Raw genomic sequence first — 16,726 nt, 5'->3', positions numbered from 1 at the left:
TGATCATCTTAAATGGCTTCCCAATCACATTTGCAAATTCTTTCCCTCCTCAGCAATTCATTTGAACTTGGAAACTTCAAAGTTCATTTAAGGCTAATAGGATCTTGACTAAGTATCTCCTCCTATTAGGATGTTTCCTTTTTATTTTTATTGATTTCAGAGATGAAGGGAGAGGGAGATAGAAACATCCATGATGAGAATCATGGACCGGCTGCCTCCTGGACGCCCCCTACCGGGGATCGAGCTCACAATCTGGGCATGTGCCCTTGACAGAAAATCAAACTCGGGACCCTTCAGTCCGCAGGCTGACTCTATCTACTGAGCCAAACCGGCTAAGGCTGGTTTCCTCTTAACAACTATTTTGCTTCCTTTCAAAAAGAAGGGAGCCCTAGCCGGTTTGGCTCAGTGGATAGAGCAGCAACCTACAGTCCAAAGGGTCCCGGATTCAATTCTGGTCAAGGGCACATACCTCAGTTGCAGGCTCAATCCCTGGTCCGGGTTCATGCAGGAGGCAACCAATAGATGTGTTTCTCTCACATGGATGTCTTTGTTTTTCCCTCTCTCTTCTACTCTCCCTAAAATCAATATCCTCAGGTGAGGATTAAATGAATGAATGAATGAATGAATGAATGAATGAATGGAAAAGGAACTTACCAGAAAAATAATTCTAAATTTCAAAATAACGATTCAGTAAGTTAGAATTATCAACTTTCGATTTGAGTTAGAATCTACATAAGTGAGATTAAATCTGCCTTAAAAAGTTTATCTCTATTCTTCCATACATTTTCTAAGTACAGAAAAAAACTGCTTCAATACCCTCTACTGAAACAGGTAAATGGAATTTCCCACAACACACAGTCCGATAAATACATATTGAAACTAAAGAAAAGTTTAGCAAATAAAACACTTACAAAAAATAAAATCATTCCTTTTATTGCAAAACAATAATTTAACGATCTCTGTGCTTTTCCTTATAATAATAAAATAAGAAGTGACAGCTGATGTTCAAAACTGGAAACCAGGTAATCAGACAAAAAAACAGACATTTATTTTAATAGCTCAAAGTGCAAATACAAGTCAGTTCACAAAGTTTCAAGATACAGCTTTAAGTGTAATAAAAACCTGATTTACAAAAATTAAAGGGTAAAGAGCAGAAATAAAGCTTCATTTTTAAAAAAAAAATTCAAGAAGCATGAAAACCTTTACACGAAAATATTCCATATACATCAATTCAGAAATACCCTAGTTTACAGAGGCCAGTAGTACATTGGAATCCCAAAGGCCTTCTAAAAGAAAGAAAATCACCTCAAACTGGTCAGCTCCAGAGAAGATTGGAAATTCTTGGTGCTGGCTAGTCCTAATTTTGCAGCCTCATTCAAATTGTATCAATTGATGTCATTCAACCTATGATATTTTGATCTTTAGGCAAACTCTAAAAAATGTCACAAGTTCAATATAAGGCCAACATCCACTATTAATAGTTTTTGAAGTGGTCTCTATATATTTAAAAGATTTAAAGAGCTATTTTCACTTCAGGCCTATGGTGTTACTGGGGAAAAGACATAGATTAATACTTCTTCTAAAACTTAAAACCTTTTGGTAAGGTTAACAACATGGCCTTTAAAACTTCCTTACTTATTCCTACACATACAGAACTGGAATGGAAAGTAGAAAAAGTTCCCACTAGGAAGATAAAGGTTGTTAATTTTTAAAATCACTCAGCGGCCAAGACACATGTTTATTTCTGCTCCCCAGAAGCAATGTTAGCTACTAGTTTTAATTCAGGAAGATCTATATCTTCAGGAAGATTTACATAAATATTTATTCAGTCTTTTTCCCAATCTTCATCTTTTCAGTGTAGGCAACAAATTGAGTGTCTGTTCCAAAAATTCTGTCCCACCATGTGAATGTTGAAGCATAGTTTCCAATGAAGTTCATGTGGTGAAAGTCATGATGCCGAGAGCCAGCATAGAAAGGGATGAGGTTTAAAGGGTTGAGAGGAATATCATAACCACTGCAATAAAAATAATAAAGATTATGAAGCAATAATTGACACTTTCATTGATAGTCATATGTTTGTTAACTAATTCAAACAACATTCCACTTTACCTAGGTCACTTTATTTCTGACATGTTTACAAAAGACACAAACAACAGAAAATAGTGCAAATTCTAGAAAACACTAAGACATTTTTTAAAATGTAAAAGAAAATCTATGGAAATTATATGTTATCAGGAGATGAAAGAGAGGCATTATAGTAATGAACAGATTTTTCTCAAATTCTTTTTCTTTTCTGTTTTAGAGGAGGAGCTTTCTTACCATAGCCTTTGGGGGAAAATTATATGAAATCAGTATCAAATCTATGCTTGATGGACCTGCGAATCACTATTACAACTTCTTTTACTTTAGTCAATGACTAGCTGGAATTAAATGTACCAGAATTAATGAAAATACGAGTGTGCTTTCTGTAGTTGGAGGGACACATGTGATTTTAAAAGAATATCATTTAGAGTATCTTCCTTTTTCCTAGTATATATCTGAAATCTGACAGACAGAATTATACCAGTCCAAATCACCCCAATCTCTCTCTTTAGAAGGCTGAGAGGGAATAAGAGAGAAAAGAACAATGAAACGAAAGAAAGAATGTAAGAGACATCACTCATCATTTATCTACAGAAGAATATTCTCTGCCTAGAATTAGAAGAATTGCTTTGCTAATTTAGTGGTTTAAAAATAATTCTTAGAATTTAATATTCTGCTTTCATGGGTATAGTAATAAGTCCCAGGTCAAAATGCAATGAATGTATAATTTTAAAATAATAAAAAATTAGAATATTAGGCATATTAAAAGGCATTAAATATAAATAACTTACCACAAAATATCTTCCAATCGATAGAAAAGAGGTGAAATAATATTAAAAGCAGTGATTTCATCAGTGTTAGGCAGTGAGACTAGAAATATTCTTATTCAGTGAAGGCTAAATGATTCAATGTTTTTTTTTCAAATAAGAGGCTTAGATTCATTACAGAAGGATAAAGTAATTGCTAATCCTGAATTATGGTATTTAACCAAATCTTTAAAAAAACCACACAAATAGTTTCAGTTGAACAGTGTTTCAGGAAGACCTAAGCAAGGTGTGAAACTCAAGAGTCATAAAAATGACTCATTTTACTACAGGAAAATTAAAACTAGAAAAGAATCATCAGAAGTTAAAATTCAAATGACAGATGCAGAGAAATACTGAGAACATATATAGCCAATAAAGCTTACACAAACCAATAAGTTTTAAGACATATAACAGAAAAATAGGAAAAGGACATAAAAAAGTAACTCAAAGAAGAAAAAATACTATTGATTAATAAGCACACAAACTGATGCACAGCCTTATGGGTCCCTGGAGAAATACACACCGACATAGCACTCAAAGCTCTTTGCTCTCTTATTGACAAGCATGAAAAAGAGACTGCCCAGGTTTGGAAGGGTGTTGAGGGAGGAAAAGAATTCTTACATATTTCTGCTGGGAATGTAAACAGGGACCCTTTTAAAGAGCAGCTTTGAAGTACCCATCAAAATTTCATTTCGTTTAACCAAAAGAACTTATTCTCCCTGTAAAAATGACCACAGCCATAGACAGGGATATAAAAAAAATCTAACCAATCATTATGTTTCTTGTTTTCTTAAAAAATAGCAATATTAACAAGATTAACTTCTATTAGCCTACTTACATATAATCTTATGACCATGAAAATAAAGACATTTTATGATACCTCATGCCAGAACAGAAACTAGAGCTCACCTGTGGACATCAATAGTTTCCATCAAACGAACGGTCACCCATGCCCAGAGAAGAATTACATGATCACATAAAAGCATGATTCCAATGAAAAACCCAGTTCCAAGAATTAGGGTTTCCAGGGGATGTGCATATTCAGCTTCCATTCCAAATGGAGCCTAAAATAAAGAACAATTCCTTCATATATTGTGATGGTTAATGTTATACATCAGCTTGGCTATAGTGCCCAGTTGCTTGGGCAATCAATCTGGATGTTGCTGTGAAGGTATTTTTTAGATGTGGCTAACATTTAAATCAGATTACCCTTCATCTAACCAGTTGAAGGCCTTAGAACAGTGGTTCTCAACCTTTCTAATGCCGCAACCCTTTAATACAGTTCCTCATATTGTGGTGACCCCCAACCATAAAATTATTTTCGTTGCTACTTCATAACTGTAATTTTGCTACTGTTATGAATCGTAATGTAAGTATATGTGTTTTCCGATGGTCTTAGGCTCTACAGCAGCGGTTCTCAACCTGTGGGTCGCGAAAGACCATCGGAAAACACATATTTACATTACGATTCATTAACAGTAGCAAAATTACAGTTATGAAGTAGCAACAAAAATAATTTTATGGTTGGGGGTCACCACAACATGAGGAACTGTATTAAAGGGTTGCGGCATTAGAAAGGTTGAGAACCACAGCCTTAGAAACAAAGACTTAAGGTTTCAGAGGAAGGAGTTCTAAAGACTGCAATACAGAAACTCTGCTTGAGTTCCTAGCCTGCCACCCTGTGGAATTCAGATACAAGACTGGAACATCAACTCTACCTCTATTTCCAGCCTGTGGTCTCCCTGTCAGGATTTCAGACTTGCCAGCCCCCACAATCTGAGTGTGTATGTATATTTCCTATTCTTTCGTTTTCTCTGGAGAACCCATATACATATATTCTAATTTATTTATGAATATAGTTTTATAAATATATTGTTTCTATATATAAAATAGTATATCTAGCCATACATATGTAAATAATAACAATAATTCTCAATTTTAAAAAAAATTAGTTCCTACCAAATATCAAAAGGTCTAGTAGGGATGCCCTTAAAAATTTCTTAATGTCTTTGACGTTTAAGATAAAAGCATTAAACACTGACTTGAACTCTAATTTTGGTTTATGCATTTGAATTTGTATCCAGAAAGGAATACTTTCCCTAGCTGGTTTGGCTCAGTGGATAGAGTGTCAACCTGCGGACCAAAGGGTCCCGGGTTCAAATCCAGTCAAGGGCATGTGCCTCATTTGCAGGCTCCTCCCCAGCCTGGGCCCTGGTCATGGTTTGTGCGGGAGGCAACCAATCGGTGTGTTTCTCTCACACCGATGTTTCTCTCTGCCTCTCCCTCTCTCTAAAAATCAATGGAAAAATATCCTTGGGTAAGGATTAACCAAAAAAAAGACAGAAAAGGAATAGTTGATTTAGAATACCAATGTAGAACATAATAGAACCAGTTTGACAAATCTACGTCAAAAGCAGTTTTGATTAAAAAAAAAAAAAAAAGTCACTATTTTTAAGGCTCATAAATACAGAGAACAGACTGCTGGTTGCCAGAGGGGAGGGAGGTTGGGGAACTGGGTGAAAAAGGTGAAGAGACTGAGGAGTGCAGATTGGTAGTTACAAAATAGTCATGGATATATAAAGTACAGCCTAAGAAATATAGTTAATAATATTATAATAATGATGTATGGTGCCAGGTAGGTACTAGAAATATCAAGAGGAACACTTTGTCAAGTATATGATTTTCTAACCCCATGCGCACACCATGACATTTTGCCTCTAATAGAAAAAAGTATTAAATATAATCCTAACATACCTGAAACTCATGATGAACTTTATGAATATACTTATATATTTTTTTGTGGTGTAAGAGCCTGTGTAGGAAATAGTGCCAGGTATCCTCAATCACTGCACAACCAAAGCATCTTGCCAAAAGCATATACCTATAAGATGAAAACACTATCATGAGTATGAAGTACAATCTAGACTTTGTATCACTGCTTGAGATATATATAAAACCAAATACCTACTTTACAGTTTGATCTAATTGGATATATTGATAAATAAATTCTCAAGTGTTTAGACACAAGGTAGCTATATTATACCACCCAGAAGAGTTGAATAGAACAGACTGGCCACTACATCAATTCTAACTCATTCAAAAAAAAAAACAACACACAAATCACAGGTATAAAATCAATTAAGAAACAAAATTCATACCCAGAGAATCAACGATAGCCTGCCTCCTGCATGCTTCCACTGGAGATCAAGCCCACAACCTGACCAGGAAGTGAACCGTGACCTCCTGGTTCATGGGTCGACACTCAACCACTGAGCCACACGGGCCGGGCAACACATTTTTTTTTATAAACCTCTCAAACTATTCTCAATGTTTTCATTCACTTTAGATTTAAAATGTAATTTTTTTCTTAGTATAAGCACCTTCAAATAAAGTATTGCACTAAAATACTAGTAGAGAAAGACCTAAAAATGGTAATATTCTAAGTTTCTACTATGATTTACTTTTCTCCATTTTATTTACTTCCAAAGTTTAGAACAAATGAACATTAAACAAATAAAGAAAAAAGATAAACATTAAGGATATTTTAATTGGACAGCAAACGGTGACTGAGCAAACAAATCAAATCTTTACATATTAAAGTATTGTTTATATCTACATACCATCTTGGCATTCTTTCCCACCCATAAGGAATGTTGAAATACTCTGTAAAATAGTAAGTTCCACAAATCAAAGGAAGCTGGATACAAAAGTGATTAAAGAGAAGTACTTTAAAGCATTTCCATTGGTTTTCCCATGTTTCTGGTTTATCCTATGGAAAAAAAGCACAAATATTTAGTTAGTCTGTTATCAGTAGGTTAGCCTGGTATCCAGAAGTAAATTCCTAATTTTTTCTCTAATGGTTAATGAGACCTTAATTCTGTTTTGTGAATTCTATATTATAGTTACTATGTTACAGTAACTAAAGCCCAGGAATCACAACATCCTCCCCTCTAAATTCTTGACAACTACCATTACCAATTTAGGTGAAGAAGTTGTGAATAAACAAACTCTCGAATAACGAACGTAACATCTCAAACCTAAGAAGCATCACAGAATGAATAACTCCCGTCTTCCCTACCCACAGATCATTCACTTCTCGTATCAGAAATGTCAGAGAAGAAATGTGTTATGCAAAGATTATGGTTGGGTCTTCCAACTATTGAAGCAATTGTATCAGCAGCATTGAAAGCCATTATTACACAGGCAAACTGATGCTTCCAGACATTTGGCAGTTTTCATTCCCAAAAATTAGTGCATTTTTATTTGTATACAATAACAGAATTATAAACTCTCTGAGCTGGAAGAACTTCAGAGATGTGTCCCGTGGTTTCCAATGGAGAGTAACTGCCCACAGAAGTTCTAAGATTAAAGTCAAAATGAGTGAGATCAATGTAGTAAAATGTTCATTTAAATCTCATCAGGATACCTACTCACCTAGCAACTCATTTTAAAAACTAAATTTATTCAATTTAATGGGCTACACTTACAAAGGAAAATTGTTTTTGGTTTTATAAAAAGGTGATGCTAATAGTTACTTTGTTTTAAATGTCCTTACTTAAAAATTCAGAAAGCTGCTGATGGAATTTTTTTTCAACTGACCCACAATATCTCAAGTATGGGAAACATTGTTCAGCAGAAGCCCAAAGAGGTCCACTACCTTGCCCAGAGTGAGATAGGAACTGCAACTAACTAAAATCTAGGTCTCCAGTTCTGTTCTTGAAATTCTTTATCTTCCTTGACCAAAAAAAAAAAAAAAAAAAAAAAGGAAAAGCATTAAATTGAGAAGCAATCCAGAAATATAGAGTACTGGGTGGTCTCTAATCTCAGGGACACCACTAAGCAGTCAGTTTTATTAACAATAAAATGAGGAAATTAGATGAGATCATTTATAATTGTCTATTTCTGTTCTGAACATTATCACCCTACTCCTCCAAACTTTCAGTCTGTGATTGGGGACAAAATAAATGGGAGATTCCGGTTTGGGCCTGCAATGGCACTGTTTCCTATAGAAACTATGTTTAACAGACGTAATATCCTTACTAGAATCTGATACCTATGTAGTACAGAAATTAACACAAAAATTAATCAACTATAAAATCACTCACTATACTGTTTAAAGTATACACAAATTTCTTTAAAAGATAGTTAATCAAAAACTCACACGTAGTGGAATATCAGAGTTTACCATATAATACTTTATATATAACTGCACCCTAATATGAAAATATATTAGGCCATGGACTTCAGGAAGAATATTTTTAGTATGTGTATACATATATATAGTAGTATCTATACTAATAAAATAATATGCTAATTAGACCAGGAGACCTTTGGACGTCCTTCCAGACAAAGCCATGGTGGTGGGGCAAAGGCACAGGCAGTTAGGGGTGATCAGGCTGGGGGGGGGGGGGCAGTTGAGCAGGGCGAGCAGGGCAGCAGTTGGGGGGGCAAGCAGGCTGGCGGGATGGGGGTGGGCAATTGGGAGCAAGCTGGCCAGCAGGGGGGGCAGGTGGGGGCGAGCTGGCCAGGAGGGGTGGGCATTTGGGGGCAGGCAGGCAGGTGAGTGGTTAGGAGTCAGCGGTCCCGGATTGCAAGAAAGATGTCCGACTACTGGTTTAGGGTTGTACATCCCCCGAGGGGTTCCAGATTGGAGAGGGTGCAGGCTGGGCTGAGACACCCCCCCCACTCACCCCACCCCGTGCATGATTTTCATGCACCGGGCCACTAGTGTGTGTGTGTGTGTGTGTGTGTGTGTGTATACCAGTGAAGAAAATTCCTAGAGAATTATTAAAATGTGTGACTTTGTAAAAAGAAATAGATTCTACAAGGTATATTTTATTACTTGTTTATTCCTATAAAATTAATTCATAAATCTATAAGTAACTTGCAGTGATTTTTTTTTTTACTTGTTTTTAAATCCCGGCATATTGTGAGAACTTGTACTGATTTACCATTTCAATTTATTTTAGTATCAAAAAAGCTCAAAGCTTTTTGGTTGTAAAACTTAAAGGAAGAAATGCTGAGGACAGACTTGAGGCCACACTACCCAGCCTTTAAATCTGTTTATAAATAACTACCAGTAATCAACTACTGTAGATGATTGCTTATCCTTTCTTTGGCCATATTTTACTTTCAAACCAATCATAAAACAATGACTCGAAAAGGTTTTCCTCTCTTTGAAAAGGTTAACACCTCTGACCAAAGACTCAACTGTACAGGGATATAATGAATCAGCCATATGAACAAAGCAATGGGTGATACAGGGCAGCCTGAGTTAACACCCATGAGAACGAACTTAAGACATCCAAACTGAATCAAAGCATTTTGGAACTTCTGTGTCCTCACTTTAGGGTAACAGTATACTCTCTCTTGGGCCACATTCTTTATTCCCTCCCCCTTTTACTTTTGTTGTTCTGTCCTTTGGCTTGGAGTCTACAGGCACCTGACCCCTTGTACTTATCCCCAGAGAAGATTAATACCAGTATTGGCTTAAAGTGAGACTCACTGGGAGAGGCAATGAAACTGAGACTGTGAGAGACAGTGTGCACTGATTGCCAACCCACACAGATTCAGTGAGTGCAAATTTGTCTCTATAAACACTCTCAACATATCTACTCTCTACCAAGGCTATGTGTGCCCTTAAAAATAGTTTGGCATGATATATATATATATTTTTTTTTTTGAGAGAGAAACAGTGACTTGTTCCACTTATTTATGCATTCATGTTGCTTCCTGTATGTGCTCTGACCTGAGATCAACCCCCCTTGGCATATCGGGACGATGCTCTAACCCAACTGAACTACCTGGCCAGGGCCTGGCATGACTTTTTAGAAAAGTAAACAGTAAGCATTAGAAACTATCATAGGTTCACCAAGTACTGATAAATCCTTTCTTTAATAAGCTGGTCCAGATTCTTTCCTGGGAGCTATCAACTCATTAAGTACTTTTTAATTCTGATCACTTGTTGAAATAATAATAGTTTAGATTTACTGTGTTAAGTAAAATATTATTTTAAAATTAATTTTCCTATTTCTTTTCATGTATTATAATAGAAAATTTTAAATTTCATATGTGGCTTAATTATATTTCTATTGACAGACCTGATCTAGAGTCTCTCAAAATAAAGTTACAATTACTTTAAAAATATTCAACACTAATGATAATATTCCATTGCAAGTCCATCATACTCACCTTTTGAATTTTGTACTTTTTCATGTAAGGTATAAATTGAAACAAAAACCCAGGTAAACAGAACAAGAAATAAAGGGCCTCGTGAACTATCAGGGATCCCCATGTTGCTATCTGGAACTTTGTATAATTGTCCAACATATAGTTCCAAGCATTCTTAAATGGTTCTTGTAGAGGATTCTCGGGTAAAAGTGAATCTACATACTCCACAGCCAAGGATGCTGAACTAAAGATGCTGACACTTTCATTTGTTGCCATTTTTCAAATCTCTGCACACGGCCTTTTAATTCTGTAAATATAAATAAGTACACAAATAAATAAGCAAATTAAACAATTCTAAGAAAGTAGTTTTCAAAATACATCTTCAAATAATTTTAAAAATAACAATTAGTAGCACTAATTTCTCGGGTCCTAAACATGTAGTTAAAAAAAAAAAAAAAAAGTTTACTGGATGTCATCACCACCTTCATTTGTAGATACTGCTTTAAAAGACACATGTTAACTCTCCAGAGTAGGATCAAAGAGAACAACAGTGGATAACGAATTTCAAGCTATCCTTAAAGAGGCTTGTCTGTGTGGTCCCCATGGAAAAACTTGTCATTTCAGTGGGGAGTTTAAAAGTGTCACTTAATACCAAAAGAACCTATAAAGAAAAAGCCTGCCAAATAGGACCACACAAAAATTATTTACTTCTGATTGAGGAAGAAAAAGATAACCTATAATAATAAAAGTATAATATGCTAATTAGACCATACGACCTTCTGGATGAAGCCGGGGCTGGGAGGGAAGCCGGGGGAAGGAAGGCCTACTCTTGCACGATTTCGTGCATTGGGCCTCGAGTTATAAATAAAGTCAAAGATCAAATGACATATTCGAAAAATAACTCTACCACTTATGACAAAGGGCTATAAGGAAAAGTCAAAGGCCATTAACACTGGTTCACAGAAGAGTAAATGCAAATGCTCACTAAACAAACAAGCAGTTCAATTGGACTCAAATAAGGAAATGTACCCTAAAACAAAAATCTTTACGTTAAATAGGGCTCAGTACCCAGTACTGGTGAGGATGATAATTTGAAGAAACAGGAATCATTACACATTGGTGATGGAGTGTGTGGGAGGGAAATCACAGTATCTATCACAATTCAAAATGAATACACCCTTTGACCCAGCAAGTTTCTCACTCAAGTGTACAAAGACTGGTGCACTAAGGCAGAAGGAAGTGCTGACTGTAATAGCAAAAACAAAGAGAAAAGTAACAAAATAAAAACAAGTCCACCAACAAGAAATAAGTTAATAAATTCTAAGTCCTTCCATAGAGCATTATACAGCCACTTAAAAGTAAGTGCTTTATGTTCTACATAGAAAGATATCTAAGAGTCAGTGTTAAGCCTTGGCCAAAGTGGCTCAGTTGGTTGAGCATCATCCCATGCACCAAAAGGCCACTGGTTTGATTCCCGGTCAGGGCACATGCCAAGTTGCAGGCTCCATCCCTGGTATGGGTGTATATGTGGGAGGCAGCTGATCAATGTTTCTCTCTCTCCCTAAAATCAATAAAAACTATTTTTTAAAAAAGATTAAGTATTAAGTGAAATAGCAAGTTGCACAATATATATAGCGAGATCCCCACTTATGTTTTTGTAAAAAAAAATATGTATTTTATCTATGTACTTTCATGTGTATGTATGTACATACAGAGACATACACACACAAATATAGAAAATGAACAGAAGGATGCACAGGGAACAATTTAGAGTAGTGATCTTTAGGGAAAAGGATCAATAGGTATTAGGGGGTGTGTGTGTGCGCACCCCTATTATGCACACACAATGAGGGGTTGCTAGGAAGGAGAGGAAGGAAATTTTACAGCTTCTTAGTTTTTTTCAGGAGCATGTTTACTTATAAAATAAATAAGCTTAATAAGTTACCAAATAAAAAAATAGGGAAACTTATGAAGAATATCACTCTTTTAAAAATGCTCACTGCTATTCCTGATTAATGAATAATGATGGACGGACCAAGAAATATTTGAAACCTCAGAAGCACTCTTTTTTTTTTTTTTAATATATTTTATTGATTTTTTACAGAGAGGAAGGGAGAAGGATAGAGCTAGAAACATCGATGAGAGAGAAACATCGACCAGCTGCCTCCTGCACACCCCCTACAGGGGAGGTGCCCGCAACCAAGGTACATGCCCTTGACCGGAATCGAACCTGGGACCTTTCAGTCCGCAGGCCGAGGCTCTATCCACTGAGCCAAACCGGTTTTGGCAGAAGCACTCTTATTAGTGTTTAAAATGCTACCCCACCCCAGTTTATCTCTTATCCCACTCCTCATAGAGGATATTGGGAAGCTTAGCCAACTTCCTCAGGTCTGACTTCACTTTGCATCCTTATTCTTTTGTCTGACTAATTCTCAAATGACTTATACCATGGAGACTATTGTGTTACACCCTGTGCGTGCCAAGCTCAAAATTTCTCTTAGGCCGAAACCGGTTTGGCTCAGTGGATAGAGCGTCGGCCTGCGGACTGAAAGGTCCCAGGTTGGATTCCGGTCAAGGGCATGTACCTTGGTTGCGGGCACATCCCCAGTGGGGGGTGTGCAGGAGGCAGGTGATCGATGTTTCTCTCTCATCGATGTTTCTGGCTCTCTATCTCTCTCCCTTCCTCTCTGTAAAAACTCAATAAAATATATTTTTTTTTAAAAAAATTTCTCTTAGGTCACTCACCCTCTCCTCTAAGACTGACTAGGCTGTGTTAACTGACCTCATCAAGAACTCACCCATCACTCACTTTACCTTTTTCATCTTTTGTCTTTCCCTCTTCACAGAGTCTATCCCCCTTCAAGTTTAAAAACATATCCGCCGAAACCGGTTTGGCTCAGTGGATAGAGCGTCGGCCTGCGGACTCAAAGGTCCCGGGTTCGATTCCGGTCAGGGGCATGTACCTTGGTTGGGGGCGCATCCCCGGTGGGGGGTGTGCAGGAGGCAGCTGATCGATGTTTCTCTCTCATCGATGTTTCTGGCTCTCTATCCCTCTCTCTTTCTCTCTGTAAAAAATCAATAAAAATATATTTAAAAAAAAAAAATAAAAAAAAAATAAAAACATATCCAAGTCTTCTTTCTTGAGGAAAGCTTTTCTAACTTCTATCACCTTTCCCCCAAGCCAATGTCCCATTTCTCTTTCTTTGAACCAACCAATCAACTTCTTTCTTAAAGAATTCAATAGCCTCTGACGGCTTAATCCTCACCCACACAACTTGCTCAACTACTTGCAATCTAGCTCCTAAATCATGTCAAAATCTCTTCAAAGATCTTCTATATTGCAAAATAAAAGTAATTCCAATCCTGTATTCATGAGGTCACACTAGCTGTGTGACTTTGAGCAAGTTATGTAATTTCTCTGAGCCTGTTTTATCATCTGCAAAATATAAAGAATAGTAACTAGATAGAGGGAATCTTTTCCCAATGTCAAATCACCACAATGTACACTTAACATATCTTATAATTTTATCTGTCAATTACACCTCAAGAAAGCTGAAAAGGAAGGGAAAAGGAATAACAACAGTTCTTCCAATGAGTTCAAGAAAGAATGCATGTGAAACACTTAGCACAGGACCTGACACACAGTAATTCTAAGAAGCTACCAGTTATTGAGCATGTTCTATGTGCCAGGAACTGTATTCTAAGTGTGCTACATGTCCTCTACATATTAAAGACTTTAATCCTTACCACACTTTCATGAACTAGGTACTTTCATTATTCCCATTTTCTAAATGAAAAACTCAGGTTCAGAAAGATCATGCAACTTTCCCAAGTTACCAAAATGTTAAGTGGAGAAGCTTACGCTCTCATCCATTAAGCTATACTTTAATCATACATAATAATGAACACAATAAATATTATAGTAAGAGGAGAATTATTCCTACAGTTTACCCATCTCCTGAAAGAGTATTCTATACAGGCTGTCTTCCTTTTCCCACTTCCCATTTACTCTCCAGCAACTACAGTCAGCTTTCTATTATCATCACACTGAACTTACTCTTACTAAAATCACTAAGGATCTTCTAGTTGCCACACCCAGCATACATTTCTTCGAGTTTATTTTATTTAACCAGCCTGGAAGATTTGGTACTTCTCTCCTTGAAATACTTTCCTTCCTTGGTTCTTGGAATTCCCATGTATTCACTCCGACTGAATTTGTGCTAGCGTCTGCTCTCACCTCTGACTTCACAAACATAAAAATCTAGTGAGGGAATCAAGGAATTCACCACACTATCATAAAAGTATGTGATGAGAACAATAAAGCGTTAGAAACACAGAGTGCTATGAGAACACGGAGGACCAGAAAGAGTTCCTAGAGAAAAAAACGATACTATCTAAACTGGACCTGGAGCATGACGGGAGGAGACCAGATTAAAAGACAGTGAAATGGGGTGAAGTGGGAGGGACTAAGAGGATGTTTAGATTCGAGGGAACTTCCAAAGACCAAACCAGGACACGGGCAAGAAGACAGCACTTTCTGGTTCGGTATGTTTGTGGTATATAGCTTTTAAGAAAGGAAGACTTGAGCATTGAGGCTGGAAAGCTTCCAATGATGCTTCCCTTACTCCTTTTTCCTAGTATTCTTAACTATGTCCTGTTTTTAAAAATCTCCTAATATCCAAAAATCTCTATTTCCAGCCCTCTCCCCTAAACTCCAGGTTCTGTTTCTCCAGGCCAGCTCCAGTGAGGCAGTCCAGAGGCACAGAGAACTCAACACATCCCCACGTTCAGCAGCTGCGCCTCAGAGCCGGGTCCAGACACTCCCTACGCCTCCCTGAACACCTAATTCTGTGACCTGCACCTTCCCCTGTTTAACCTTCACCTGTGTAGTCATCGCTGACAGAATGCTCCGAGTCTTTCCCTGCTAACTAGGGTAAAAGTCTTCAAACTCTCACTCAACAGAGGGACACCTGGTTCAACGAACATTCCGGAGCGTACCCTCCATCCGCAAGAGAGGAAAACGGGCAAGCTGCTGTCAACCGAACAAAAGCAAAATAGAGGAAGGAAATAAAGAGGAGAGGGCAAGGGAAATCGTGGATTTCCTTTTGCTTTTTTTTTTTTTTTCCCTCCTCCTTGGACAACCGGATGGACTGGAAACCTGCTCTGAGCAGACTGACCAGGTCCTCAGAAAAAAAAAAAAAATAATAATACATTTTAGTTCCTTGTGGACTCTTTGAGAAGCCTCGAAGTTTCTCTTGACTCCCGCCAGCTAACGTCGTACCCTTTACCTTCGTAGGTAAACCCAGATTGCACCGGGTCCCTCATTTGGACTCGCCCTGCCTCCGGCGGGCCCTTTCGAACCCGACTTCTAAGGGCACCTGCCAGGGTCTATCGAAACCGGAGAGTCAACCCTCTCACAACACTTCAAGTTCAAAGTGCCTCCCCTAGGAACGAAAGACCGAGGCCTTCAGCTGTGGACACCAAGCAAAAACGGCCCCGCCACGCCTCCTGTCTCCTCCTGTCCAGCCTACACTTACAACTTCCACCCACGACATCCGACTTCTCCTGGCTCCTGTTGCTTCACCTCTCCCTGCCCACGGGAACAGCAGCCCTTTACCCGCGACGGCCTCGCTCCCACTCCTACCTACCCGCCGGGAACCTCCTCTCAGAAGCCTTCCCAGCCCCATTACCCCATCGCACACACACCCAGATCTAATCTCCCCGGCAGTGCTTCCGTCTTGTAAAGCTTTCAGCCTGTGCGGTCACTACCGTCTACCTCCAGTCTCCGGGGGACCGTAAACTCTTAAAGGGCGAGAAACAAGCCTCAGCGCAGATCCATCACCATTTTGCCTCCGGCCCCTCGCCGCCCTCCCCTAGGGGAAGGGTGCCCCCACCCGGCCCTGAGCGCGCACCCACGCCCGACCTCGCTCCCCTCAATCCCGCAGCGTTCAGGGCCGGATCCCCGACAATCCCCCTTCCTCACCTCCGAGCCGCTCTTCGGGATGCTCGCGCGGAGACTGCCGCTCACCGTATTCCACCTGGTGCTGGGGCCCAGGCAGGAACCCGCCTCCCCGTGTGAGGGAGTGTGGAGCGGCTCTTCCTGTGGTTATTGGCTTGCGAGGGCTCCCGTCCCGCCTTCTCCGTGCTGTGATTGGTCGGTGTGGTTGCCGGCATCGTGCGACTCGCGCAAGCGAATCACTGGCGGTCCCAGCCATTGGCTCCCCGGATGGAGTGAGGATAGTAAGACCCACACGCCCAGCCAGTGATTGGCGCCGCAGCGCGCCTGGAGGCGGGGCAGAGCCAGAGGGGACGGCCCTGATACCGCTACGTGCGGGCCGGGAGGAGTCGTCGCCATAGCAACTCGGGATTCCTCCAGCACTTTAGCGGGTGCGGGCACCGTTCCCGGGGAGGCAGGTTTACTAGCATATCACTCTGTAAGATTATGCTATCCTTTTACCTAATAAAATAAGCCTCCTAACTCATCATCAACTTAGATGATAAATACTTGGGTGCTCATGCTATCTATTAGTTTTATAAGGAGAAAATAAACCTGTTTTAAAAGCAAATATATATATATATATATATATATATATCCTCAAATAATTACATTAAATGGCCTATTGAATTTGGTTTTTTTAACCCTCACCACAGGGCATTTTTGCCATTGA

The 16,726-nt window shown here is 38.7% G+C and overlaps 1 protein-coding gene across 3 annotated transcripts; it reads right to left on the bottom strand.

The window, feature by feature from the left end:
- Positions 1-917: 917 nt before the first annotated feature.
- Positions 918-16,152, bottom strand: MSMO1 (methylsterol monooxygenase 1). 3 transcript variants are annotated; one of them, XM_028152114.2, is made up of 6 exons: positions 16,042-16,152; positions 10,080-10,365; positions 6,509-6,657; positions 5,643-5,769; positions 3,798-3,952; positions 918-2,014 (listed from the first exon to the last, which is right to left on the bottom strand). In XM_028152114.2, the coding sequence occupies exons 2-6, from the start codon at positions 10,332-10,334 to the stop codon at positions 1,822-1,824; spliced, it is 879 nt and encodes a 292-aa protein (XP_028007915.1). In that variant the 5' UTR covers positions 10,335-10,365; positions 16,042-16,152; the 3' UTR covers positions 918-1,821. The 3 variants fall into 3 exon arrangements, with proteins under 3 accessions (XP_028007915.1, XP_054573648.1, XP_054573649.1); XM_054717673.1 differs by lacking the exon at positions 16,042-16,152 and adding an exon at positions 11,468-11,486; XM_054717674.1 differs by lacking the exon at positions 10,080-10,365 and having other exon boundaries at positions 16,042-16,148.
- Positions 16,153-16,726: the final 574 nt, after the last annotated feature.

Source organism: Eptesicus fuscus, chromosome 6 (genome assembly GCF_027574615.1).
Source record: "Eptesicus fuscus isolate TK198812 chromosome 6, DD_ASM_mEF_20220401, whole genome shotgun sequence".
NCBI classification, from domain to species: domain Eukaryota; kingdom Metazoa; phylum Chordata; class Mammalia; order Chiroptera; family Vespertilionidae; genus Eptesicus; species Eptesicus fuscus.
The sequence above is the reverse complement of the archived record's forward strand: the minus strand, read 5'-3'. Positions and strand labels throughout refer to the sequence as shown.